At 35.0% G+C, this 20,863-nt stretch overlaps 1 protein-coding gene and 1 pseudogene across 2 annotated transcripts; both read left to right on the forward strand.

Annotated features, from left to right (window-relative positions):
* The first annotated feature begins 2,145 nt into the window (after positions 1–2,145).
* Positions 2,146–14,705, forward strand: ALG12 (homolog of asparagine-linked glycosylation 12). The gene is made up of 13 exons (XM_090310319.1): positions 2,146–2,294; positions 2,802–2,873; positions 3,348–3,411; positions 3,626–3,729; positions 5,051–5,122; positions 6,305–6,391; positions 6,471–6,538; positions 12,441–12,509; positions 12,579–12,661; positions 12,945–13,041; positions 13,485–13,550; positions 14,092–14,185; positions 14,295–14,705. Exons 1-13 carry the CDS (start codon positions 2,241–2,243, stop codon positions 14,370–14,372), a joined length of 1,008 nt encoding a protein of 335 aa, XP_090166445.1. The 5' UTR covers positions 2,146–2,240; the 3' UTR covers positions 14,373–14,705.
* A 4,734-nt stretch (positions 14,706–19,439) lies between these two features.
* On the forward strand, positions 19,440–20,859 carry LOC150029849 (cyclin-U4-1 pseudogene; annotated as a pseudogene). The gene is made up of 2 exons (XR_016527298.1): positions 19,440–19,984; positions 20,796–20,859. The product of XR_016527298.1 is annotated as a cyclin-U4-1 pseudogene (transcript).
* Positions 20,860–20,863: the final 4 nt, after the last annotated feature.

The raw sequence follows: 20,863 nt of genomic DNA on the forward strand, positions 1-20,863 counted from the left end.
TTCTTATGATAATTTTATAAGAGGGAGTATCCCTTATATATACACCTATGATAGCTAATTAAGGAAAACATTATAACAAAAACATTATAGCACGCGTCACTTCAAGTAAATGCCTATTTTTAATTTCAACAATCATATTTTGTTATGGAGTATCCCGACATGTAGACTGATGAATAATACCTTTGTTTTTCAAAAAATCGCCAAAAAACTCATTAAAGTACTCGGTTCCATTATCAGAACGTAAAATGGAGATTTTTGTTTGAAATTGAGTTTCAATCATATTGTAAAAATGTTTAAAAATGTCTCTCACTCAATTTTTTATTTTTATTTTTTTTCATTAAATAAACCCGAGATAAATTAATATGATCATCAATAAAAGTAACAAACCATCTTTTTTCACTATGAGTTGTAATTTTAGAAGGACCCCAAACATCGGTATGAATTAAATAAAAAGATTTTGGAAAATATGTGGACCGATGATTTTTTGCGAAAATGCAACTTCCACAACCGAAAGATGAACAACCAATTCCCTTAAATAAATTTGGAAATAAATATTTGAGATAAGAAAAACTGGGATGCCCTAGTCTATGATGCCACAATATATTTTGTTCTTTAATAGAAAGAGAACTGATACTACTAAGACTTTGAGTTATCTTATTGCTAAAAGAACATTCATCAAAGTAGTAAAGACCATCAAGCATCCTAGCCTCCCAATCATCCTCCTCGAATCCTGATCCTGAAAAATGCAATGAGATTCAAAGAATGTAATTAGAATCTTTGGAAAGTTTAGAAATGGATAAAAGATTAGAGGCTAATTTTGGAACATGTAAGACAGACTGGAGAGAAATATTTTCAGTCAATTTAATAGTTCCTTTTCCTACAACAGAAGAAAAATTACCATCAGCAATTCTAATTTTCTCATTGCAATATAATGGAGAGTACGAATTAAAAGAAGAAGAAGAACTAGTAATGTGATTCGAAGCTTTGGAATCAACAATCCACGAAGATGAATTACTACACGAGAATGTCATGGGACCTATGTGAGTCAAAGAAACACATGAATTATTAGATGGAAAATTGGTGGCTGGTAGTTGTAGGATTTGATGAATTTGCTCTTGTAACATGGTAGAAGATTTAACAAATAGTAGAAATCTACCCAAAAAGAAAGAGTTTTTAAACCAATCCAATAGAAGCAACCCAAATCAGTTTGAACCAAATCAGGAGTGAACCAAACCAGAATTTGAACCAACCAAAAAATAAAAATTGAACCAAAATTTAAATAAATCCTGGAGACCAAGCCTACCAAATGCTGAACCAATTGTCGGATTTGGTTAGGAGTTAACCAACCCGGAAGAACAAAAAAAAAAAAAAAATCTAAGACACAATCGTGAGTAGCTACTTCGATGGGAGACAACGTAAGCAGCGGCGGACAACATGATCATTGACTCGACAACAGAGGGCAAGGCACCGACGACAATGGCGGAAGACATGGACGACAACGTTGACGGTGGAGAATCACACGAGCACAAAACTCACATCGAATGCGTCTTCTTCCACTGGCAACTATGCTTCAACATAGCATGGGATGATGGTTGTTTTAAGGCGGACCGGCGGCGACGGCAGTTCCAAGACTGACCAGCAACGGTATTGGTACCCTAAGGCTACAATGACAATACCCCAGTGAAGTTATCCCGAGATTGTTGGAAGTTGAGTGTGTTGTTTCACTTGGCAGCTAGGTTCCAACAATGGTGATAATTAGGTGATGGCTAGGGTTTTTTAGGGGCCACTAGGATTTTATTGCTGAGAAAGAAAAGGTGCGGCAGCTAGAGTTTTGTTTAACAACCAAGATTTACCTGCTCTGTTACCATATAGAAATTGGAGGAATAGAAATATTAATATCTTTTTTCTCTTATTAAATATATGCAGATTAGGTCTTCTTATATAGGAGAAAGACCTTTTACAAATATTGAAAGAATAAAAACAATGAAGGAAAAATAAATATTCATATACAAATATAGGAATTCCAACCGGTCATGTTTGGCCTACTTGAACCTTTCAGCTTGACGGGAATACTAGCAAATATATTCAGAAAGTTTTGATCCTTTCTTTTGGTTATCCATTTTAATTCATGACTATATAATGCCCTTGTACATCAACATTCTTTTTTCATGTTTGTTTTTTTTAATACACTATATTCCATACGTTGAAAGCCCTTACTTTTCATAATTGTTGCAGTGAACATGGTGTATGGATATTGGCTCAAAGGGAGCTCCTATGCAGCATTGAGTTGCTTGGTATGTGCGTCAAAGGATAAAACATCAACCTTTTTAGTAATAAGCTATGATGTAAATGTAAAGGGGCAAACATGATTTTTCTGCCATTTTGTCTAGCATAATAGCAAGACATATAATCTGAGGTTTGTCTGGAAAGTAGAGTAAAGAAGCAATGAATTCAGTCTAATGAGTTTCTGTCACTATATTATGGTAGCCCCCAACAATTGCTTCTCTTCTCTCTCTCTCTCCCTCCCCCTCCCTTTCAGAACAGTTTTTCTTTTTCTTTTTCTTTTTTTTTTTTTTTTGAGAAGTTACCACCCAGCGATTTTTCTTTTTTTGGACTTTGTTTTGCTAAGAATTCCATATCCGGAGTTTCCTTAAGAATAGTAGTTCATCCTTGAATGTTGGATTTGTTTTATTTATTTGTATTGAACTGAATTCTTCAACTATGTACTTGTCTTAGTTGCATTACATGTCAGTATTTGGTTTTATGTCAATCATTCTCACCTCTTTTCTGTCTGTCATCAGATATTTGCTACAATCATCTTCAGATGTGACATGCTGTTACTTCTTTGCCCTCTTGGCTTGGAGTTTTTGGTGGTATGTGGACACTAAAAAGGTTTTGGTATAAATTATTTCACTGATAAAATGAGAAGTGTCTTTAGAATTTTTATTAATTCTATCTGTTTTGCCCAGATTAATGGAGTTTCAGAATTAAAAACCAATTATGCAAAGTGATGATGTTTCATGATTTTTTTCCTTTAATAATCATTTCCATTCAAACACACTTCTATTTGAATCAAAATCACTTTTAAAAGTGTAAAACCAAACATTGAAATGTCTATAGTCAAAACAGTTTTACATAAGTAATTTTAATTAAATCTTTGAGCTAAAAATGCTTATTCCAAAATCACTCCCAAATTTGTTCTGAACCGGATCAAGACAATTGCAAAACTCTTGGCATGTAAGGTGAATAAGTTAGATGGGGAAAAAGGATTACAATCTGCAACCATCCTCACCAAGATGTGTGGTGTGACTACTCCCAATAATTTTATTTTTTTTTTTTCCAAACAGATCAAATCAATATTATTTTGGAGGGCACTAAAGCGCTGTATTGGTGTTGCTTTGTTGTGCATAGGTTGGTAAGCTAGTAGGTGCTTGCATTTTAACTCTTCATTTAGCTGTCACTCTATTGGCTTGGTTGAGGCCTTGCTTTTTGCGTATTCATTTTATCAATGATGTTAATTTCCTAAAGAATTCTTCATTTAACTGAACTTATTAAATAGTTTATTTTTGTTGTCAACTCTATTAATTTTGGCTGATATCTTGATTTGAATCTGTTCATTTTACAGGTCTTACAGTTTACATTGATTCAATATTCTGGAAAAAATTAATGTGGCCTGAATTTCATGTTTTCTGGTTCAACTCTGTTCTAAATCGAAGTTCAGAATGGGGTGTATCCTTTTAAGAGGGTTTTTTTAAAAAAATTAAATTAAATTGAAAACAAAATATTAGTAAAAGCATGTTCAGTTTCTTGTTTCTTATTAGGATTTAGTCAAATATATTTTCTGTTGTAACGTTTCATGACTCCTCTTGTAAATTTAGTAATGTTCACCTACCTATAAATGGACCACTTTGTTTCTTTATCAATACAGTGAAATATACAGAACATTCAATCTCTACTTTCCTGGATTGTTTGCTTGGTATCGAAGGCTTTTCACTTGTGTCTTTTTTTTTCCTCCTATCTCCGATCTCCGTGGCTGGAACATCTTTTTCTCTCTCCCATTTAAACACTGCTGTCTCTACTCCACACTCCTTTCAAATATCTATAACGTCATCTCAATACGCCTTGACTCCACCAATTATGTTCAGTGGAAATTTCCAAGTATCTACAATTCTAAAAGAAAATGCTCTCTTCAGCCATATTGATGAATGTCAACCCTTCCGCTAGAACATTGTGTTCGATCTTTGACAACATACTCTGCATCTAGCTTCCAAACAAGGGAGATAAACCCAACTTTCCTTCAATGTGGACCTACTGTGATAAGACTTCCATTACTTTGATCCATGTAACTCTTTCCCCTTCCACCTTCTCTCATGTGATCAGACTTCCATTACTTCCCATTACTTTGATTCATCAATATGGCCAAAGAGAGCATGTGCTTTTAGAATTGCAGATACGTGAAATTTCCAATGAACATAATTGGGGCTAGGTTACAAATATTTGAAAGTAGGGAGTGTGGGGTAGAGACAACAATATTTAATTGAGTTGTAAGTCAAAAGGCTCGTATACCAAGATAAGATTCAGTTCAGCGATATATTTCACCATATTGCTGAACTGAAGAAACAAAGTGACCCATTTATAGGTGGATGAACATAATAAATTACAAAAGATTACAAGAGAGATATCAGGTGCGAAATGGTTACAACAGAAAACATATTTGACTAAATCCTAATATTCTTACAGATGTTTTCCTTTAGTTTAGAGTGACCATCTCTGGGAGAGTGGCCCAAGCTTTACTTTTGACAATTTTAAGCTCATTATTAATGTTTCGAAACTCCAGAATATTCTCGACCCTCACAACACTCACATCTCAATGGAACATTTTATGAAAACTGGTTTGTAAAATATTAAGCAACGCTTGATTGCTACTTTTTCTTCTCTTTTGGGAAGATTCTGTCGTTGAGTGTAAATCATGATGTCGACAGTGCTACCATCAGGTCATCTCTCTGAAGTAGATTGACCAGTATACTTCCTTAATAACTATTGACACCAGACCCACCCTGTGCATTGGTATTTCACTTCTGCACTTCCACGATCATTACTTGCTGGATATCCACTTTTTCTGGTGAGTCTTTTTGAACAGTGTTAACAGAAGACGTTGCGTCTGTATCTTTGCATCATGTTTTTTTATGCCTGTAAACTCATACAGTTGTGAAATGATTCTCTGCAATCTTGTACAGATCACTATACTTAATGATAAAACAAGATTCTATACTTCTGCATCGAAACATTACTCATTGAAATGTAACATTTGAGTAAAAACAGAAGTACATAGGCTGTTGACCTCATGATTTTCTTGCAACCAGTTGCCAACTATATGCTTATTTACACACATTTTGTGTTGGTTGGAACATGCGTACATTCTATCAGGCATGTAAGTGGCCTTACAGCCTAATTTTTAGGCTAAAGTAAACTATGAAAAAATACCCCTAAATTTTGCCTTTTGTTTAAAAATACCCATATTCTTTCACTAGTTGCAATATTACCTTTGACCTTTTGTAAACGTTTCGAAATTACTAATGCAGTAGTAATCCGTTAGAATGTTAAATGGAAATGTGGACTTGGAATGGTGTGGCGGCCCTAAGGAATTGTCACACCATTTTAGGTCCTAATTTCTATTCAACATGTTTCTAAGTTTTAGTCCTATTTTTCTGTATCTCTTGTACATTAAGCATTAGTCTCATTTCGTTATCTTAATGAAAAAAGAGACGTGTTTCCTTTTCAAAAAAAAAATAAATCTGTTCAACGGTATAACACATTTCAACTTTAAGGATAGTTCAAAGATGTTTATGAAAGGTTAAGGATAATATTGTAACTTTTGAAATAATAAGGGTGTTTTTCAAACAAGAGATAAAGTTCAAGGGTATTTTTCGATTTTGCCAATCCAAGCATAGGTCGGTGGATAAAGACATTTATTATCATTCTGAAAGTTAATGGTTTGAACCTCCACCTCTGCAATTGATGGACTCCAAAAAAACAATGATGAAGCTTTTTTTTTTTTCCTTCTTTTATCATGCTATTGAGTTTACAGTGTTGTCTCATGAAGGATATAATTGTAAATAGAAAACTATATATGAGTCTTTCTTAACATCAGAAGACAAGATCCACTTTATAGTTCCAAAATTTAAGTCCATTATCTTGCTCCAACCGACTGGAGGAAAGATTTATCTTACAAGTGTTTGTACTATATCTGGTTTTGTCTCTTTACTTTTCTTTACAACTGAACTTAATGTGTACTCTTTTGCAGCTCGGTGTCTTTCTTGACAAGAGAGTATTGCCTTTCATTCTCCCAGTTTTGTGCTTCATATTACTTTACTCTAAGCTTCCTCACAAGGTAACTAATGTTCACCGTTAGTCTGGCATCATCAACTTCACATATCGACCTGAAGATATCATCTTCTTTTACTTGGCAGGAGCTCCGCTTCATTATTAGTTCGGTTCCAATGTTCAACCTATCTGCAGCAATTGCAGCCAACAGAATGTATAATTTGATTTTCATATTCTTTAAGCCACTAGCAAGATTACAATTTGTTTAAAATAGGGTTTTAGCCCTAGGGGCATTTTTGTCTTTAGGTTTCCCTCTTTTCTATTTAAGCATGTAGCCTCTGTGTACCTTGTGTATCAAATTATAATAAGAAACTTCTATACCGTGGTTTTTTTTCCCTATACTAGGGTTTTCCACGTAAACCTGTGTGTGCATCTTTTCTCTATTCTCTTCCTTTTTCATCATGGTATAGAGCATGGAGACGAAACCCTGGCTACCATTGAGGAAAACCCAACAGGAGAATCACAAAGGCCATTGGTTGACAACAATGACACTGATATAGCCATTATCATGCAAGACGTTATGGAACGGTATTTTCAGATGATCCTCCCACATCTCCATAGAACTGACCAGCCGACTGGAGCAAGCAGTCACGGTGTGCCTCAGACGGCTAGAGTCCAGCCGTAGTCGATGCCTCAGCACCACAAATCGATGCATTTCGTGCAGCGCAGCAGCAGATCGGCGCGATCCAAGGCGCACAGTAGTGGCAGACTGGCGTGACTCCACATATTGGCGCAACTCCCCAAATCGGTGCGATCCCATCAGTCGGCGATGTCCCCGCCGATTCCAGCCGTTCCAAGCCATGATTTCCACCCTACTGAAGCCGAGCCGAGTTACGGCTACATCCATCCAGGGTCGACCAGTAGCAGCCCTGTGTTCCAACCGGATTTGAGCAGTAGCAAGCTGTCTCCCATGGTTGGAGGTTTTGAAATTGGGGAGTCATCGTCTCACTACCCTCGAGGCCAAGATGGTACAATCCAAGATCAATTTACCCAGCTTCAACTCCAAATTAAGTAGCAGAACGAATCGGTTCAACAACAAATAGCTCCTCTCGGAGAAGCTCTGGGAATGACCACAAATGTCCAGTCAGATCTTCCTTCAAATCTATCGATGCACTCAGGAAATATGGTAACCTCTTTCCCTGCCTTATCTACCGTTAATTTATTTTCTAGGGCAATAGGAAATTCTGTTAGCTTTATGGTAGGGCAGAAATTAAATGATCATAATTATTTTTCTTGGTCTCAATCCATTAAAATGGCCCTTGGGGGTCTTCATAAATTTGGATATCTGACAGGCAAAATATTGAAACCAAGACCAGGTGACTCTCAAGAATGTATATGGAAGGGAGAAGACTTTTTACTTCGGATAATTTTAGTAAGAAGTATGGAGCCTAAAATTGGCAAACCCTTACTATATGCTGCCACTGCATGAGACATTGGGGAGGCTGTCTAGAAGCTTTACTCCAAACGACAGAATGCGTCCCCTATACTTCATGCAAACAAGTCCATGAGTGCAAGCAGGAGACAATGGATGTGACAGCTTACTTCAACAAGTTGTCTTTTATCTGGCAAGAAATGGACCTATATCGTGAGATGATCTGGAATTGTCCATGTGGGGGAGTCTTACATTACCAGTCTGAGGAGATCGACCGAGTTTAGGACTTTCTGGCGGGCTGAATTCTAAGTTTGACGCAGTACGAAGTTGGATACTGGGAACCCGTCCAATACCATCCCTGATGGAAGTTTGCTCTGAAGTTCGCCTTAAGGAAGATAGGTCTAGTGCTATGAATAATACACTTGTTTTGCAAACTAACTATGCTGCATTTAAAGCGTCAGGTCCTGGCATTGATAAACAAAATAGTAAGCCAACTTCGGTATGTAAATACTGTAAAAAACCCTGGCACACTAAAGATCAATGTTGGAAGCTGCATGGCCGTCCACCGAATGGTAAACGTCAGTCAGGTTCTGGACGAGCACTGGTAGGTGAATCGGCAACTGGAGGCCCCCAACCTCAGAATCAGGAAGCCAATCAGAGTAACTATAGTACAGTGGGTGTAAGTGCAATCGCCCAATCAGGTACTCTTCAATCTTTTGGTCTTGTTAGTATAACTGGTAACAAGCCGTGGATTCTAGATTTAGGGGCTACGGGCCACTTGATTGGTTCTTCCAACCAGTTTCTTTCATATCAACCAAGTGCTAGGAATGAGAGGATCAGAATCGTTGATGGGTCATTTGCCCCTGTAGCCAGGAAAGGCCGTTTGTTACCCTTTGAGGGTTTGATTCTTCAAGATGTCCTGCATGTGCCTAAAATTTCTTATAATCTACTATTTGTTAGTAAGATTACAAGGGATTTTAGATGTCGAGTTACTTTCTCACTTAATGTTGTTTTTTAGGATCTGAACTCAGGGACGACGATTGGCATTGCCTGGCATGATGGGGGGTTCTATTTCCTAACTAAAGATGCTTCATCTAGGATATGTGATAGGACTGGTTTACTTTCATCTTATTTTTCTACTTCTGAAACTGATTATATGTTATGGCACTATCGTCTTGGACACCCTAGTTTCCATTATATGAAATATTTGTTTCCTCATTTGTTTTGCAATGTTAATCTTTCTAACTTGAATTGTGATGTGTGTGTCCAAGCTAAACAACCTCATGCCTTGTTAAAACCTCAGCCTTCTAAGCCTTCCAAACCATTCACCCTCTTCCATAGCGATGTTTGGGGTTCGTCACCTGTTACTACCACCACTGGAAAACGGTGGTTTGTAACTTTCATTGATGACCATACAAGTCTGAAGTCACGTCGGTTTTCAAACAGTTCTACAGTTTGAAGTGACAATGGTCGGGAGTTTTTTAATAATTCCTTAAGGGAATTCTTAGTCTCTAAAGGAATTGTCCATTAGAGTTCGTGTGCATATACTCTCCAACAAAATGGAGTAGCCGAACGGAAAATCCGTCATCTTATCGAAGTTGTTCGGTCCCTTATGTTGTCAACTTCTCTTTCGTCCTGTTTGTGCGGAGATGCTGTTCTAACAATAGTTCATTTGATAAACCGAATGCCTTCCCAGGTCTTAAAATTCCAAACCCCCTTAGACTGTTTCAAAGAGTCCTATCCTGATAACCAACTTATCCTTGATGTTCCGCTTCGGGTGTTTGGATGTGTTCTGTTCGTCCATACCCATGGTCCTAGTCGAACTAAGTTTACCCCCCCGTGCTCAGAGGTGTGTCTTCATGGGATATCCTCTTCATCAACGTGGGTACAAATGTTACTATCCTTCTTCTCGGAAATATTTTGACTCAATGGATGTGACCTTTTTTGAAGGTCAACCCTTCTTTCCCAATAATTCTCTTCAGGGGGAGAGTACTAGTGAAGAGGCTAATTGGGGTCCAAGTCTATCAGTCTTACCTAAACTTATTCCTGACACAAGGATCAACAAACCCATTCTGCCTACCGAATAAGTCCCATGGATCACGTACTATAGGAGGAATCTCAGAAAGGAAATAGCACCGCCTGTTACTTCTCTGGCTCCAGTCCATGAGTTAGAACGGGTGTCAGTTCCAGGTACTAGTAATCCTATCCCTGATAATGGTAACATTTATGTTGAAATTGATGCTTGTGTTGAAAATGATGTGAGGAAAGACAGAGAAGACAATGACAGCACCAATGACTGTACCAAGAACGATGTGATTGATACAAATGATGGTAGTTGTGGAAAACCTGTTCCAGCAGAGAACATTATTGAAGGTCCTTAGAAGATAAGACACATGAGCAGGAGGCTGAATGCAATGGGGAGTCAGAAGAGAAGAAAAACCATGATGCCTCTCATGACCTTCCTATTGCCTTAAGAAAAGGTACGAGTATCCACTGCAGAGTTACTTGTCTTATAGCAACTTGTCTCCCGTGTTTAAAGCCCTCACTACGAGCCTAGACACAATTACAATACCAAGCAGTATACATACAACAATGGAGGTTCCCGAATGAAGAGTTGCAGTCATGGAGGAAATTGGGGCAATTGAGAAAAACAACACTTGGGACCAGGTTACCCTTCCAAAGGGACACAAAGCAATTGGGTGCAAGTGGGTGTTCACCGTTAAATATAGGTCTGATGGAACAATTGATAGATACAAGGCCCGATTAGTTGTCAGAGGCTTCACTTAGACCTTCGGAATAGATTACTCCGAGACGTTCTCCCCAGTAGCAAAGTTGAACACAATACGTGTTCTTTTCTCAGTTGCGATTAATAAAGACTGGCCTCCACCAATTTGATGTGAAAAATGCCTTCCTTAATGGAGAATTAGAAGAAGAAGTTTACATGAGTCCTCCCCCAAGATTCGAGAAACAGTTCAATCACCGAGTATGTAAACTGAGGAAGTCCTTGTATGGGTTGAAACAGTCTCTGAGAGCCTGGTTTGGCAAATTCACTACCTTTGTGAAATCTCAAGGGTACAGTCAGGGACACTCAGATCACACCCTTTTTACAAAGAAATCAGTATCCGGGAAAATCGCAGTTTTGATTGTGTATGTAGATATTGTCATTTCAGGTGATGATGCTTCAAAAATTGACAAATTGAAGAGGAAAATGGTTGAGGAATTTGGAATCAAGGACCTTGGAAAATTGAGATACTTTCTCGGAATGGAAGTGGCTCAGTCAAAAGAAAGGATTTCGGTTTTTCAATGAAAATATACTCTGGATTTGCTTAAGGAGACAGGTATGACAGGCTGTAAACCAGTGGACACTCTTATGGAAATTAATGTTAAACTCAACAACTTGAGTAACAGTGCTCCGGTTAATAAGAAGAGATATTAGCGGCTTGTTGGGAAGCTAATCTATCTCTCCCATACCATACCAGATATTGCGTATGCGGTCAGTGTAGTTAGTCAGTTCATGTAGTCTCCATACGAAGAACATATGAAAGCAATGGAGCGCATCCTGAGATATTTAAAAACCTCTCTGGATAGAGGATTGATGTTCAGAAAGTCCGGCAGACGGTGCATCGAGGCATACATGGATGCTGATTGTGCTCTGTGGTAGACAGAAAGTCGACATCAGGATACTGTACCTTCATATGGGGTAACCTTGTTACGTGGAAGAGTAAGAAACAAGGAGTTGTTATCAGAAATAGTGCGAAGCTGAATACAGGGCCATGAGTCTAGGAATATGTGAGAAAATTTGGTTGGAAAAGGTCCTAAGTGATCTTGATCAAGATCATGACGGTCCAATGAAACTCTATTGTGATAACAAAGTCGCAATAAGTATCGCGAACAACCCAGTACATCATGGTAGAACGAAGCATGTGGAGATTTATAGGCATTTCATCAAGGAGAGACTTGACAGTGGCAACATTTGTATTCCCTATATTCCTTCTTGTCAACAGATTGCAGATGTTCTGACGAAAGGGCTTCTTAGACAGTTTTTTGACTCATGTCTTAGCATGTTGGGCCTCATTAATATCTACGCCTCAACTTGAGGGGAGTGTTGAAAATAGGGTTTTAGCCCTAGGGGCATTTTTGTCTTTTTACGATACTCTAGGGTTTCCCTCTTTTCTATTTAAGCATGTAGCCTCTATGTATCTCATGTAACAATAAGAAACTTTTATACCGTGTTTTTTTCTCCCTGTACTAGAGTTTTCCACGTAAATCTATGTGTGCATCTTTTCTCCCTATTCTCTTCCTTTTCCATCACAAATATTTTCTCTCCAGGATGCAACGTGGATGGAGTCTGCCTCATGCTTCCTAATTTTTCCAACAGATTTTCTTTCGAGTGTTTGGCAATTTTCTATTTCTGTTTCACTTCCTGACTTTTTGATACTGTCATCGGTTTCTATATGCAATAATGTGATTTTCTCGATTGACATTTATACTGTGAAGTAAACAATATGCCGACTTTTTGGCTGTTATTTCAGTGTTTGCCTTATATGTTAGAATATATTAGTGAATTTGTCGCTTGTCATGTCATACTATTCTAAATTCACTTAAATACTTCCCTTTTTCAGCTATTCACATTATTCTTTTCATCGTTACTGATAATATAGTTTCCAATATTATCTTGTAACAGATACAACAATAAAAAGAAGACCTTTTGGAAGTTGCTTTATCTTATTATGCTGGGACTACTTCTAATCAGGTTGAATGACTTTTCTGTGTTGCTGGATTGATATATTTACCTCTTTATCTGCTCATTTCTACTTTGTAGTCTAGGGTGCACCGTCATAACATTCTTGGCGTCATATGAGAACTATCCAAGCGGCTATGCATTGAAAGAGTTGCATCGGACTGGTGAGTCTTTCATATTTCCCACTCCCCAAGCCTTTGTGAATGTTTAAAGTATTCTGGTTATACATTCTTTGTTATAGGTTCCAATTCTTTCTGCTGGGTAGAATACCTGTTTTTGTACTTATTATTTTTCGTCAGGGTCCTCGTCTTCTTTTTCTCTTTTCTCAATGATACTGGTTTTCACCACCTTTTTCCTCTATTAGTCTACTTTGTTTCCTTATATCACTATCTTTTATTGCATTTTTAATCATATCTTTCTCAACAACATGTTGAGCACCTTGAACAGGCTGTCTATCCAACTCTGATGAGCAGTGGGTTCATATTGACACATTTTCAGCCATGAATGGAATTTCACGCTTTTGTGAAAATGATTTACCATGGAGGTAATTTAGTGCTGGCATTGGACTTGTGGATGACTTCTTAAATAAGATGAAAATTTTAGAACGGAATAAGAGTCAGCATAGGGGGATTGTACTTCTTACTAAGAAAACTGATTTTCATCATTATTATTATTATTATTTTATAACTATGGCGTTTCTATTTTCATTTTTCTTCTTTTCTACATGTTTATGGAAAGTAAAGACCGGGGTTTGTATTTTATAGCCAAACGAAAAAAAAAAACCTTTTGTTTTTAATTTTTAAATTATTCCCTAGAAATTTACAATTCCAATCTTGGTGCACTTTGGCGTCATATGCTGTATTCTTGTTAAAAGTCTAATCTAGAAAAGAGGAAAAAAATTTCTCTCTAAGTATATTTAATAATCTTGATGAGCACTTAATTCATTGATGTAGTCTAACTGTTAACAGAGCACTGTATGGTACACAGGTATTCCAAGGAAGAAGACATTCCATTGAATGAACTACGCCTGAAAAATTTCACCTATCTTGTTAAGTAAGTTTTTCATCGTCCTAATGAGGCAACTTATTAACATGTTATTTTTTTCTTCTTGAAAAAGGATACTAAGATATTTTATTAAGTAAATGGAAAGAGACTAGTGCTCAAGAATACAAGAAAATAGAAACAAAATGGAGATGGCAAAACTAAGAGATATAAATGTTCCATAAACATAAACAAAACAATCAGAACAAAAGGAAACATAACACCAGAACAGCACACTAAAAAGTATTTAAAAAAAACAATTCAGCCATGGTAGATGTTTTGAATTGAAAAACCCTGATAGACAACACCATGAAGAAGCCTCAAGTCGAGCCGCATCAAAGAGAGCTAAGATCTTGAGTAACATGTTTTTAGAAACTCATTTTGTCCCTCTTATATTACATGCAGACGCCTCTCATCATCCTAAGTTTTGGACTATGTTAGCACTCTTAGATAGATTTCTATACACCTGTAAAAGAAAGGGTTTATTAGATAACTGTGCGGTTTCTTAGATAACTGTGCTTATGTGATCTCATTCTTGTTAATACCTATTCAGTGAGCATGCAGTTATTGACGGATTCAATTGCTTATTTTCCATAAGCGGGTTTTCGAGGTTGCGCCTTCAAATTGGATTTCCACCTATTTTAGTGGTACATAACTTGCTCTTGAAGGACCGAATGTGCTTAATTTCACATTTAATACAGCCCCTGTACATCAAATTCTAGACGTTTCTTAGACTGTATTTACTATATGCTGCAGGTGACAGAACCAAAAGTTTATGTTCATGGTAACTCTGAGAATATGGATCTCTTCCATAAAAATTGGCCGGGATGCTGATGTAAAGTAAGAACCAAAAGTTCCCTTCTCCTTGCCTTCCGTATAGAAGTTACCATCAATTAAACTGTATGAAATCTGGTTTGAACACTCGGTTCCTTCTAGGCAATTTTTTTTTTTTTTTTTTTTTTTGGATATAGTTGAGTTGCATTAAATAACCCTCATTTAGTTTACTGGTTCTTGTACGACACTTTAAATTTTATTTTCTAGATACTTGTAATTATAATATTTTCTGTAAACTAACTTCTGTCAACCTCATGAATTGCCCGCACACAAAAGCAAGTACAAGTTTTACAGATATTTTCAATTTAATTCTATACATTTTTCGATGACTAATTTATTATGATATATATGGTTATGGTTGGTATTTTAATCATATTTTATTTTGTACATTTTGTAGAGGATCGAGATTTATATGTTCAATTTGAATGTTAATGACTAAAACTTTCTGAAAACTTGAGGTTTAAGTTAATTTAACCCTTTATATTTAGATGTGTTATATTGAGAAGTGATTTCTTTAAACTACAAATGGATTGGCCTAGTAGTCAATAAGAGCAATGTAAATAATAAAAGGCTTAGAGAGAATAATTTCAAGCTATGGTGGCCACCTATCTAGATCTAACGTGCTACTTAGATACCTCGAGAACCAAAATGAGAACCAAATATAGTAGGGTCAAACGTTGTTCTATGAGAATAGTCGAGGTTTGTATAAGTTCAGCATGCTGACAAATATAAAAGAAACTGATTTATTGAATGAAGTAGATTCTTAATTGATTGAAGCTATTTACACGCATGGTATTAAACATATATATTATCTTGGTGAAAATAAAACTATTAATGTTCAAATGACATGGATATTTGTTTATGAAGAAGATTGTTGGGGATTCAACTGATGTCTTGGATTAGAGGTCGGAAAGTTAAGTAGTGGTCAAAAGTATCCACTGGAAGTTCTTTAATAATATTGATGTTTTATTGTGATTGTTTGATTGTTTCTAATTTGAAGGCTCTTGTTGTAGTTATTTTGTGTAAGGTTTCTTCTTTCCTCACCTTTGGGTTGTCTTTTTGCTCTTTCTGTGAATAACACATCTTCCTAAGGAAAAAAAAAAAGGAAGAAAAATTCCCTGCCCCTAGGTTATCTTTTTGCTGGTCATGCTAATAACTTGCTTTCTTAGTGAAGAAAAAGTAAGTTCACACATGTTCAGCCTTAAAAAATATAGAGACAGTGTTGGACACTGTTTCAATAACAGTGAATAATTGAACATTTGAAAATTCCAAGTAGAAAATGAGAAAGGAAAAGAAAAAATTCACAAATAACCTTGCAACATTCCCTCCTTTCATGTATTAATGATGTGTTATGCTTTCTACCATCAATGTTTTAGGATATTTGTAAGGTTAGAGTGGTAATTAGCTAATGGGTCTTAATTATAAATAGAGGAGTTAGAGTTTGTGAGGCAGGCTATGTTACATCTTGATGAATCGGATTGTGGGAGAGATGTAACACTCTCAAAAGGCTATTAACATTGTAATTTTTCATGATATCGCAATTTAGTCTTATCTTTGTATTTTGTTTTGTCTTGTTATTGGGATTCTAACACACCATTTTCTTTCTCTTCTTCTCATTTAATCCTTTTCTTCCCTTATTTGGCAAGTTGAGGCATTTGCTTAAGTTGGGAGGCCCCTTTCATGAATTTTTTATGAAAGGGGCTTCTCATTTATGTTAAAATGATGAATGGCCGTTCATTTTGCTCTCTCTTTTCTCTCTCATATTTATTTATATGGTAGCAAGAAATTGATTGGAGAGAAGCTATAGAAGCATAGGATAGAATTAGAGATGATGTATTGAACTACTCATCTCACATGGCCACCACATGTTGTTGGAGCAATGCTAGGCTTCATCATAGCAACACTGCCCCCTTTTTTTAATTGTTTTAAATTTAAATTTTTATTTTTATTTACTTATGAAATTTAAATGTATCCATTTTGTTTTGTTTCTGAACACTTAAAAAAAGACACTATAATCTTTTCCCTTTTGCTTCACTCCAACTCGCATTTGAATAGACGCTGCCACCTCTTCAACTTGCTCCTCATTCCAAGCTTTCACTATTTCCCTTTCCCCTTTTTCTCCCCCACTATGCCCTATTTTCCATTGAATCCTTCACACAATTTATTGTGTTTCTTTTGAAGTTGAGCTTCAAATTTTTTTCCTTCCAATTTAAAGGCTGGTTTGAAATGACTTTTTAAATACGGAGAAAGTCTTTCTAAACATTTTAAAAAATGTAATTGTAATGAGTGACACTTTTAGGACTAATAATTAGGATTTTTTTCAAAAAAAGAAAATAAGTCAACTTATTTACAAATATAACAAAATATCACTGTCTATCAATAATAGGCCTCGAACGATAGAAGTCTGTCGTGATCTATCGCTCAGTGATAGAAGTCTATCATGATCTATCATAATTCATCACTGATAGATAGTGATATTTTACTATACTTTAAAATATTTTCAGCAGTTTTATCATTTAAAATAATTATCCTAATAATTAAATGTATAACAACATTTTAAAAGAATTGCAAATAAAGCAAAAACTATTAGTAATAGATCTTATTGTTGATAGACTCCTATTAGTGATGATAAACTCTATCGTCAATACTCTTATTAGTGATATAGTCTATCACTGATAGACTGTGAGAGTTGGATCTAAAATTTGTTATATTTTTAAATTTTTTTGCATTATACTACATTCGCATTTTCGCTTTCATTTCTCCTTCATCCGCAGAGAAGAGCGTTGGCTGGATTGAATCTGATTGCTATATTTACAACTGCCCCTTTTAAAATTCACTTCAGATAGGCCTTAAATATACCTTGTAAGATTTAGATCATGTTTTGTGGGATTGTGATCTTGTATAATCAATTTGGATTGGTTTTTTTTTTTCTTTTTGTGGGAGATATTTTATTTCTGTTTGGTGCATAATAGATCTTGTTGTTTGGTGATGAAGAAGTGGTTTCTTTCACTTTATTTGTTTATTTATTTTTTACTTCAAGAGGATTTTAACTTTTGACTCTTTAGTCTAGAGTAGATGTCTAAATCTGTTGAGCTATGTTTAAATTGACTGTTTACACCCTTTTGAAATGAAGTTGAAATTTATCTAGGGTGAAATCTGTTTTAGGAGAAACGAGAGAAAATTTATGGGGCTTGAAAGTAGGGGAGGTGTGGGCTATAGCTATATCACCAAGTTTCACATCTCCAAATGAGTATGGGATATTTTAAACTACTTTTTATCTCTTATTCTCAACAGTTGAAGTCTTTTTTTTTTTTTTTTTGACATTGTCCAAAGATGTTCCTTTTGTTAGGTTCCTTATATAGTGGGGTTTCATCTTTTTTGGTATGATTAAAAAGGAAAAAAAAACACGATATCTGTCGACTTATTCGCTCAAGATAAGAAAATCTATGTGCATTGAAACTTTTACTATGTGTGATGTTCATTCTCTCCAACAATTACTTCACTTTTTTCTCATATTGAGATTAAGATGACTCCTTATTTAATAGTTCTAATTAAAAAAAACCTTTATCATGTGAACATTTCTTACTTCACTATTTAAAGAGAGTAAAATACAATCATTTTGGGCAAAACATGAGGAATTGATTTTGGAACCCAAAATTTTGGGACCTTTTTCTGTAGTATAGGAACAAAAAAAGGAGAGAATTATATTCTAATGCTTTGGACCAACATAGCAAATCCATGTTATGTCACTTAAGTTTGATTTAAATCCACAACACATGCAAGATTCCATATTAAAAGAAAAGGAAGGAAAGAAAAAAGGTGAGGAATCCATATGAAGGAAAAAAAAATGCACATGGTATGCACATGATGGGCATGAGAAGCTATAACCATTTAGAACATAAAATCAACCAAAAGATGTCCAATTTATTTCAAGAAAATGACACCAATTTCCTTGTCAATAACTCTTTATTTTCCTTTTTCACTAAGTTAATTGGGAAATGCCCCAAAAGTATGAGATACAAAAATCATTGTCCCTACCCAATTTTCTATAACTTTTGTGTCAAAAGGGGCCAATCTCATTGTCCCTATAAATTGGCATTATCTATTGGCCCTTAATCACATCAACCACATGTTATCAAACTATCTTCTTGATTTAGTGATAAAATTTGTCACATTAGAATGTTAGTGGGAGAAAAGGAAAAAAGGTGGGATTCTTCTTTTCATAAAAGTGTAAATTTGATAGACCATTTTCAAATTTTGGTGCTTCGAAAATTTTAACCTAGTAACCATTTAATTTTTGGTTTTTGAAAATTAAACATTCTCCCTAAATTTTTTACAAGAATTTTCATCTTTCTTGAATAAAATAGTAGAATTCTTAGCCAAATTTCAAATTTCAAAACACGGGTTTTTAAAAACTATATATATATTTTTTAAGTTTTTAAAACTTGGTTTGATTTTTGAAAATATTGGTAGAAAGAATATAACAAAGTGAGAAATTTAGAGGTGAAAGAAATGTTTGTAGACTTAATTTTTAAAAATTTAAAAAAAATTTAAAAAAAACAAATAGTTACCAAATGGGGCAAAGTTTAGATGTTAATGTCTCTCTTCAAAAGTTGTAGGCTCGAATCACTTCATTAGTAATAATTAAAAAAAAAAAAAAAAAAAAAAAGGATTAGTGTTAGGATTTTGCAGATCGATCGTGATTTCAAAAGCTCTAGACAACGAAATTTTTACATACTAAGACCATCTCTTTAGGACACAAAGCCATACATTGTTAATGAAGATTTTAGAGGTTGGAAGATTTAAAGGTTTGACAAAGTATCGGATACTAAAACAGTATCCTATTTCGAAAAAGAAAATACAAAGATACGGCATGTGTGTCAATGTCTGTGCAGTTCAATCAGTTGTCAAATAAAAATTTGTCACATGATAGTTTTATTTTTTTAAAAAAAAAGAATAATTCTTTTAATGTAAAAGAAGGAAAATATGGAATTAGATGCAAGTTAGACTGTACCTAATAATTGCTCTTTTTTAAAACTCTCAATTCTTTCTTTAAAAAATCTCGCAATATTCTATAACAGATGGTAGATACCAAAAGTGCCCCACCTCATTACACCCACCACCCTCATCTCCTCTTTATATTTATTCAACCATAGACACAACAACAAGAGATTTAGTATAACAAAAAAAACTTTACACACACAACAGCAAAGCCAACCAACAAAAAAAAACCACAGAGAGAGATTTTCTCCTTATTCAATGGTGGAAGAAGAAAGTACTTCTTCTATGATGCCAAAGCTCATCACTTTCCTCTCTTCTTTGCTTCAAAGAGTGGCCGAGTCGAACGACGATCTCGACAACGAAAACAACTCGGCCACTGAAACGCAGAAGAACTCAGCGTTCCATGGCTTGACTCGCCCATCAATCTCTCTTCAAAGCTACCTTGAAAGGATCTTCAAGTATGCTAATTGTAGCAACTCTTGCTTCATTGTTGCATATGTTTATCTTGATCGGTTTGCTCAAAGACAGCCATTGTTGCCCATCAACTCTTATAATGTTCATCGTTTGCTCATTACAAGTGTTCTTGTTGCTGCCAAGTTCATGGATGATTCGTAAGCTTGTTTTTCTACCCTTTTACTTCCAACAAAGCAAATACTTTTACAAGGAATCGAAAAGGGTTTTTTTTCTTTTTTTGTGTGTTATAATTGGGTGTTAGGAGCTTCAATCCTTGCTTTTATATATTGCACATGGCCCACTTTTCACTAATTCTTGGGAGTCGGGAGAAGATTCTCCCACTCTCTAAAGAGTTTTAAGTTATTAATTTTTTTTAGTTTGAAGACTTGAACTTGTTTTTTTCCTCTCCTATTTTTTTTTTTAAAAAAACTATTTTTAAATTTTAGCGTATCAATTTAAATTTTAAATTAATAAATGTATTAATTTAAACTCTAAAATTTAGTAAGTATTTCGATTTATACCCTCTTTATAATTTTATCTATCAATCTCTAAACTTTTACAAATTAATAAATTTAGACATTTATTAGGTCGTAGCGTTGTCATAATTTTGTTAATCCTCTATATTGAAAATTTTAATAAAGGCTGATCAAAATTTATGTATTCATGATAAATTAGAAGTTTAATTCATACAATTATAAATCTCTCACATGATGTTTTTTAAATATCTCGGGTTTAAATTGATATGGATGAAAAAAAAAAACCCCAAAATTTAGCATTTATAAATTAATGTTTATTTTATTTTATTTTTTTAAAAAAATAAGGGTAACTACATTATAAAGTTAACTTTTAGAAATCTTGAGGGAGTTGAGGTTTTTGATGGCTTCTTAATTAAAATTGTATACACATTATGAAAAAGATTATGAATTGAAAAGCAAATAATAAAAGGTTGAATTTTGGCAAAAATTTCAGGTGTTACAACAATGCATTCTATGCAAGAGTTGGAGGGATCAGCACAAGAGAAATAAACTTTCTTGAAG

This window comes from Benincasa hispida, unplaced genomic scaffold (assembly GCF_027475165.1).
Source record: "Benincasa hispida cultivar pf3 unplaced genomic scaffold, pf3_genome.v1.1 HicScf871, whole genome shotgun sequence".
NCBI classification, from domain to species: domain Eukaryota; kingdom Viridiplantae; phylum Streptophyta; class Magnoliopsida; order Cucurbitales; family Cucurbitaceae; genus Benincasa; species Benincasa hispida.

Excerpts from the sequence above, each read along its gene's own strand:
- ALG12 (XM_090310319.1), top strand. The coding sequence starts at position 2,241 with ATGGTGTATGGATATTGGCTCAAAGGGAGCTCCTATGCAGCATTGAGT. Across the intron at positions 2,295-2,801 it reads ATGCAGCATTGAGTTGCTTG|ATATTTGCTACAATCATCTT; the intron begins GTATGTGCGTCA and ends GTCTGTCATCAG. Across the intron at positions 3,412-3,625 it reads TGTTGCTTTGTTGTGCATAG|GTCTTACAGTTTACATTGAT; the intron begins GTTGGTAAGCTA and ends TTCATTTTACAG.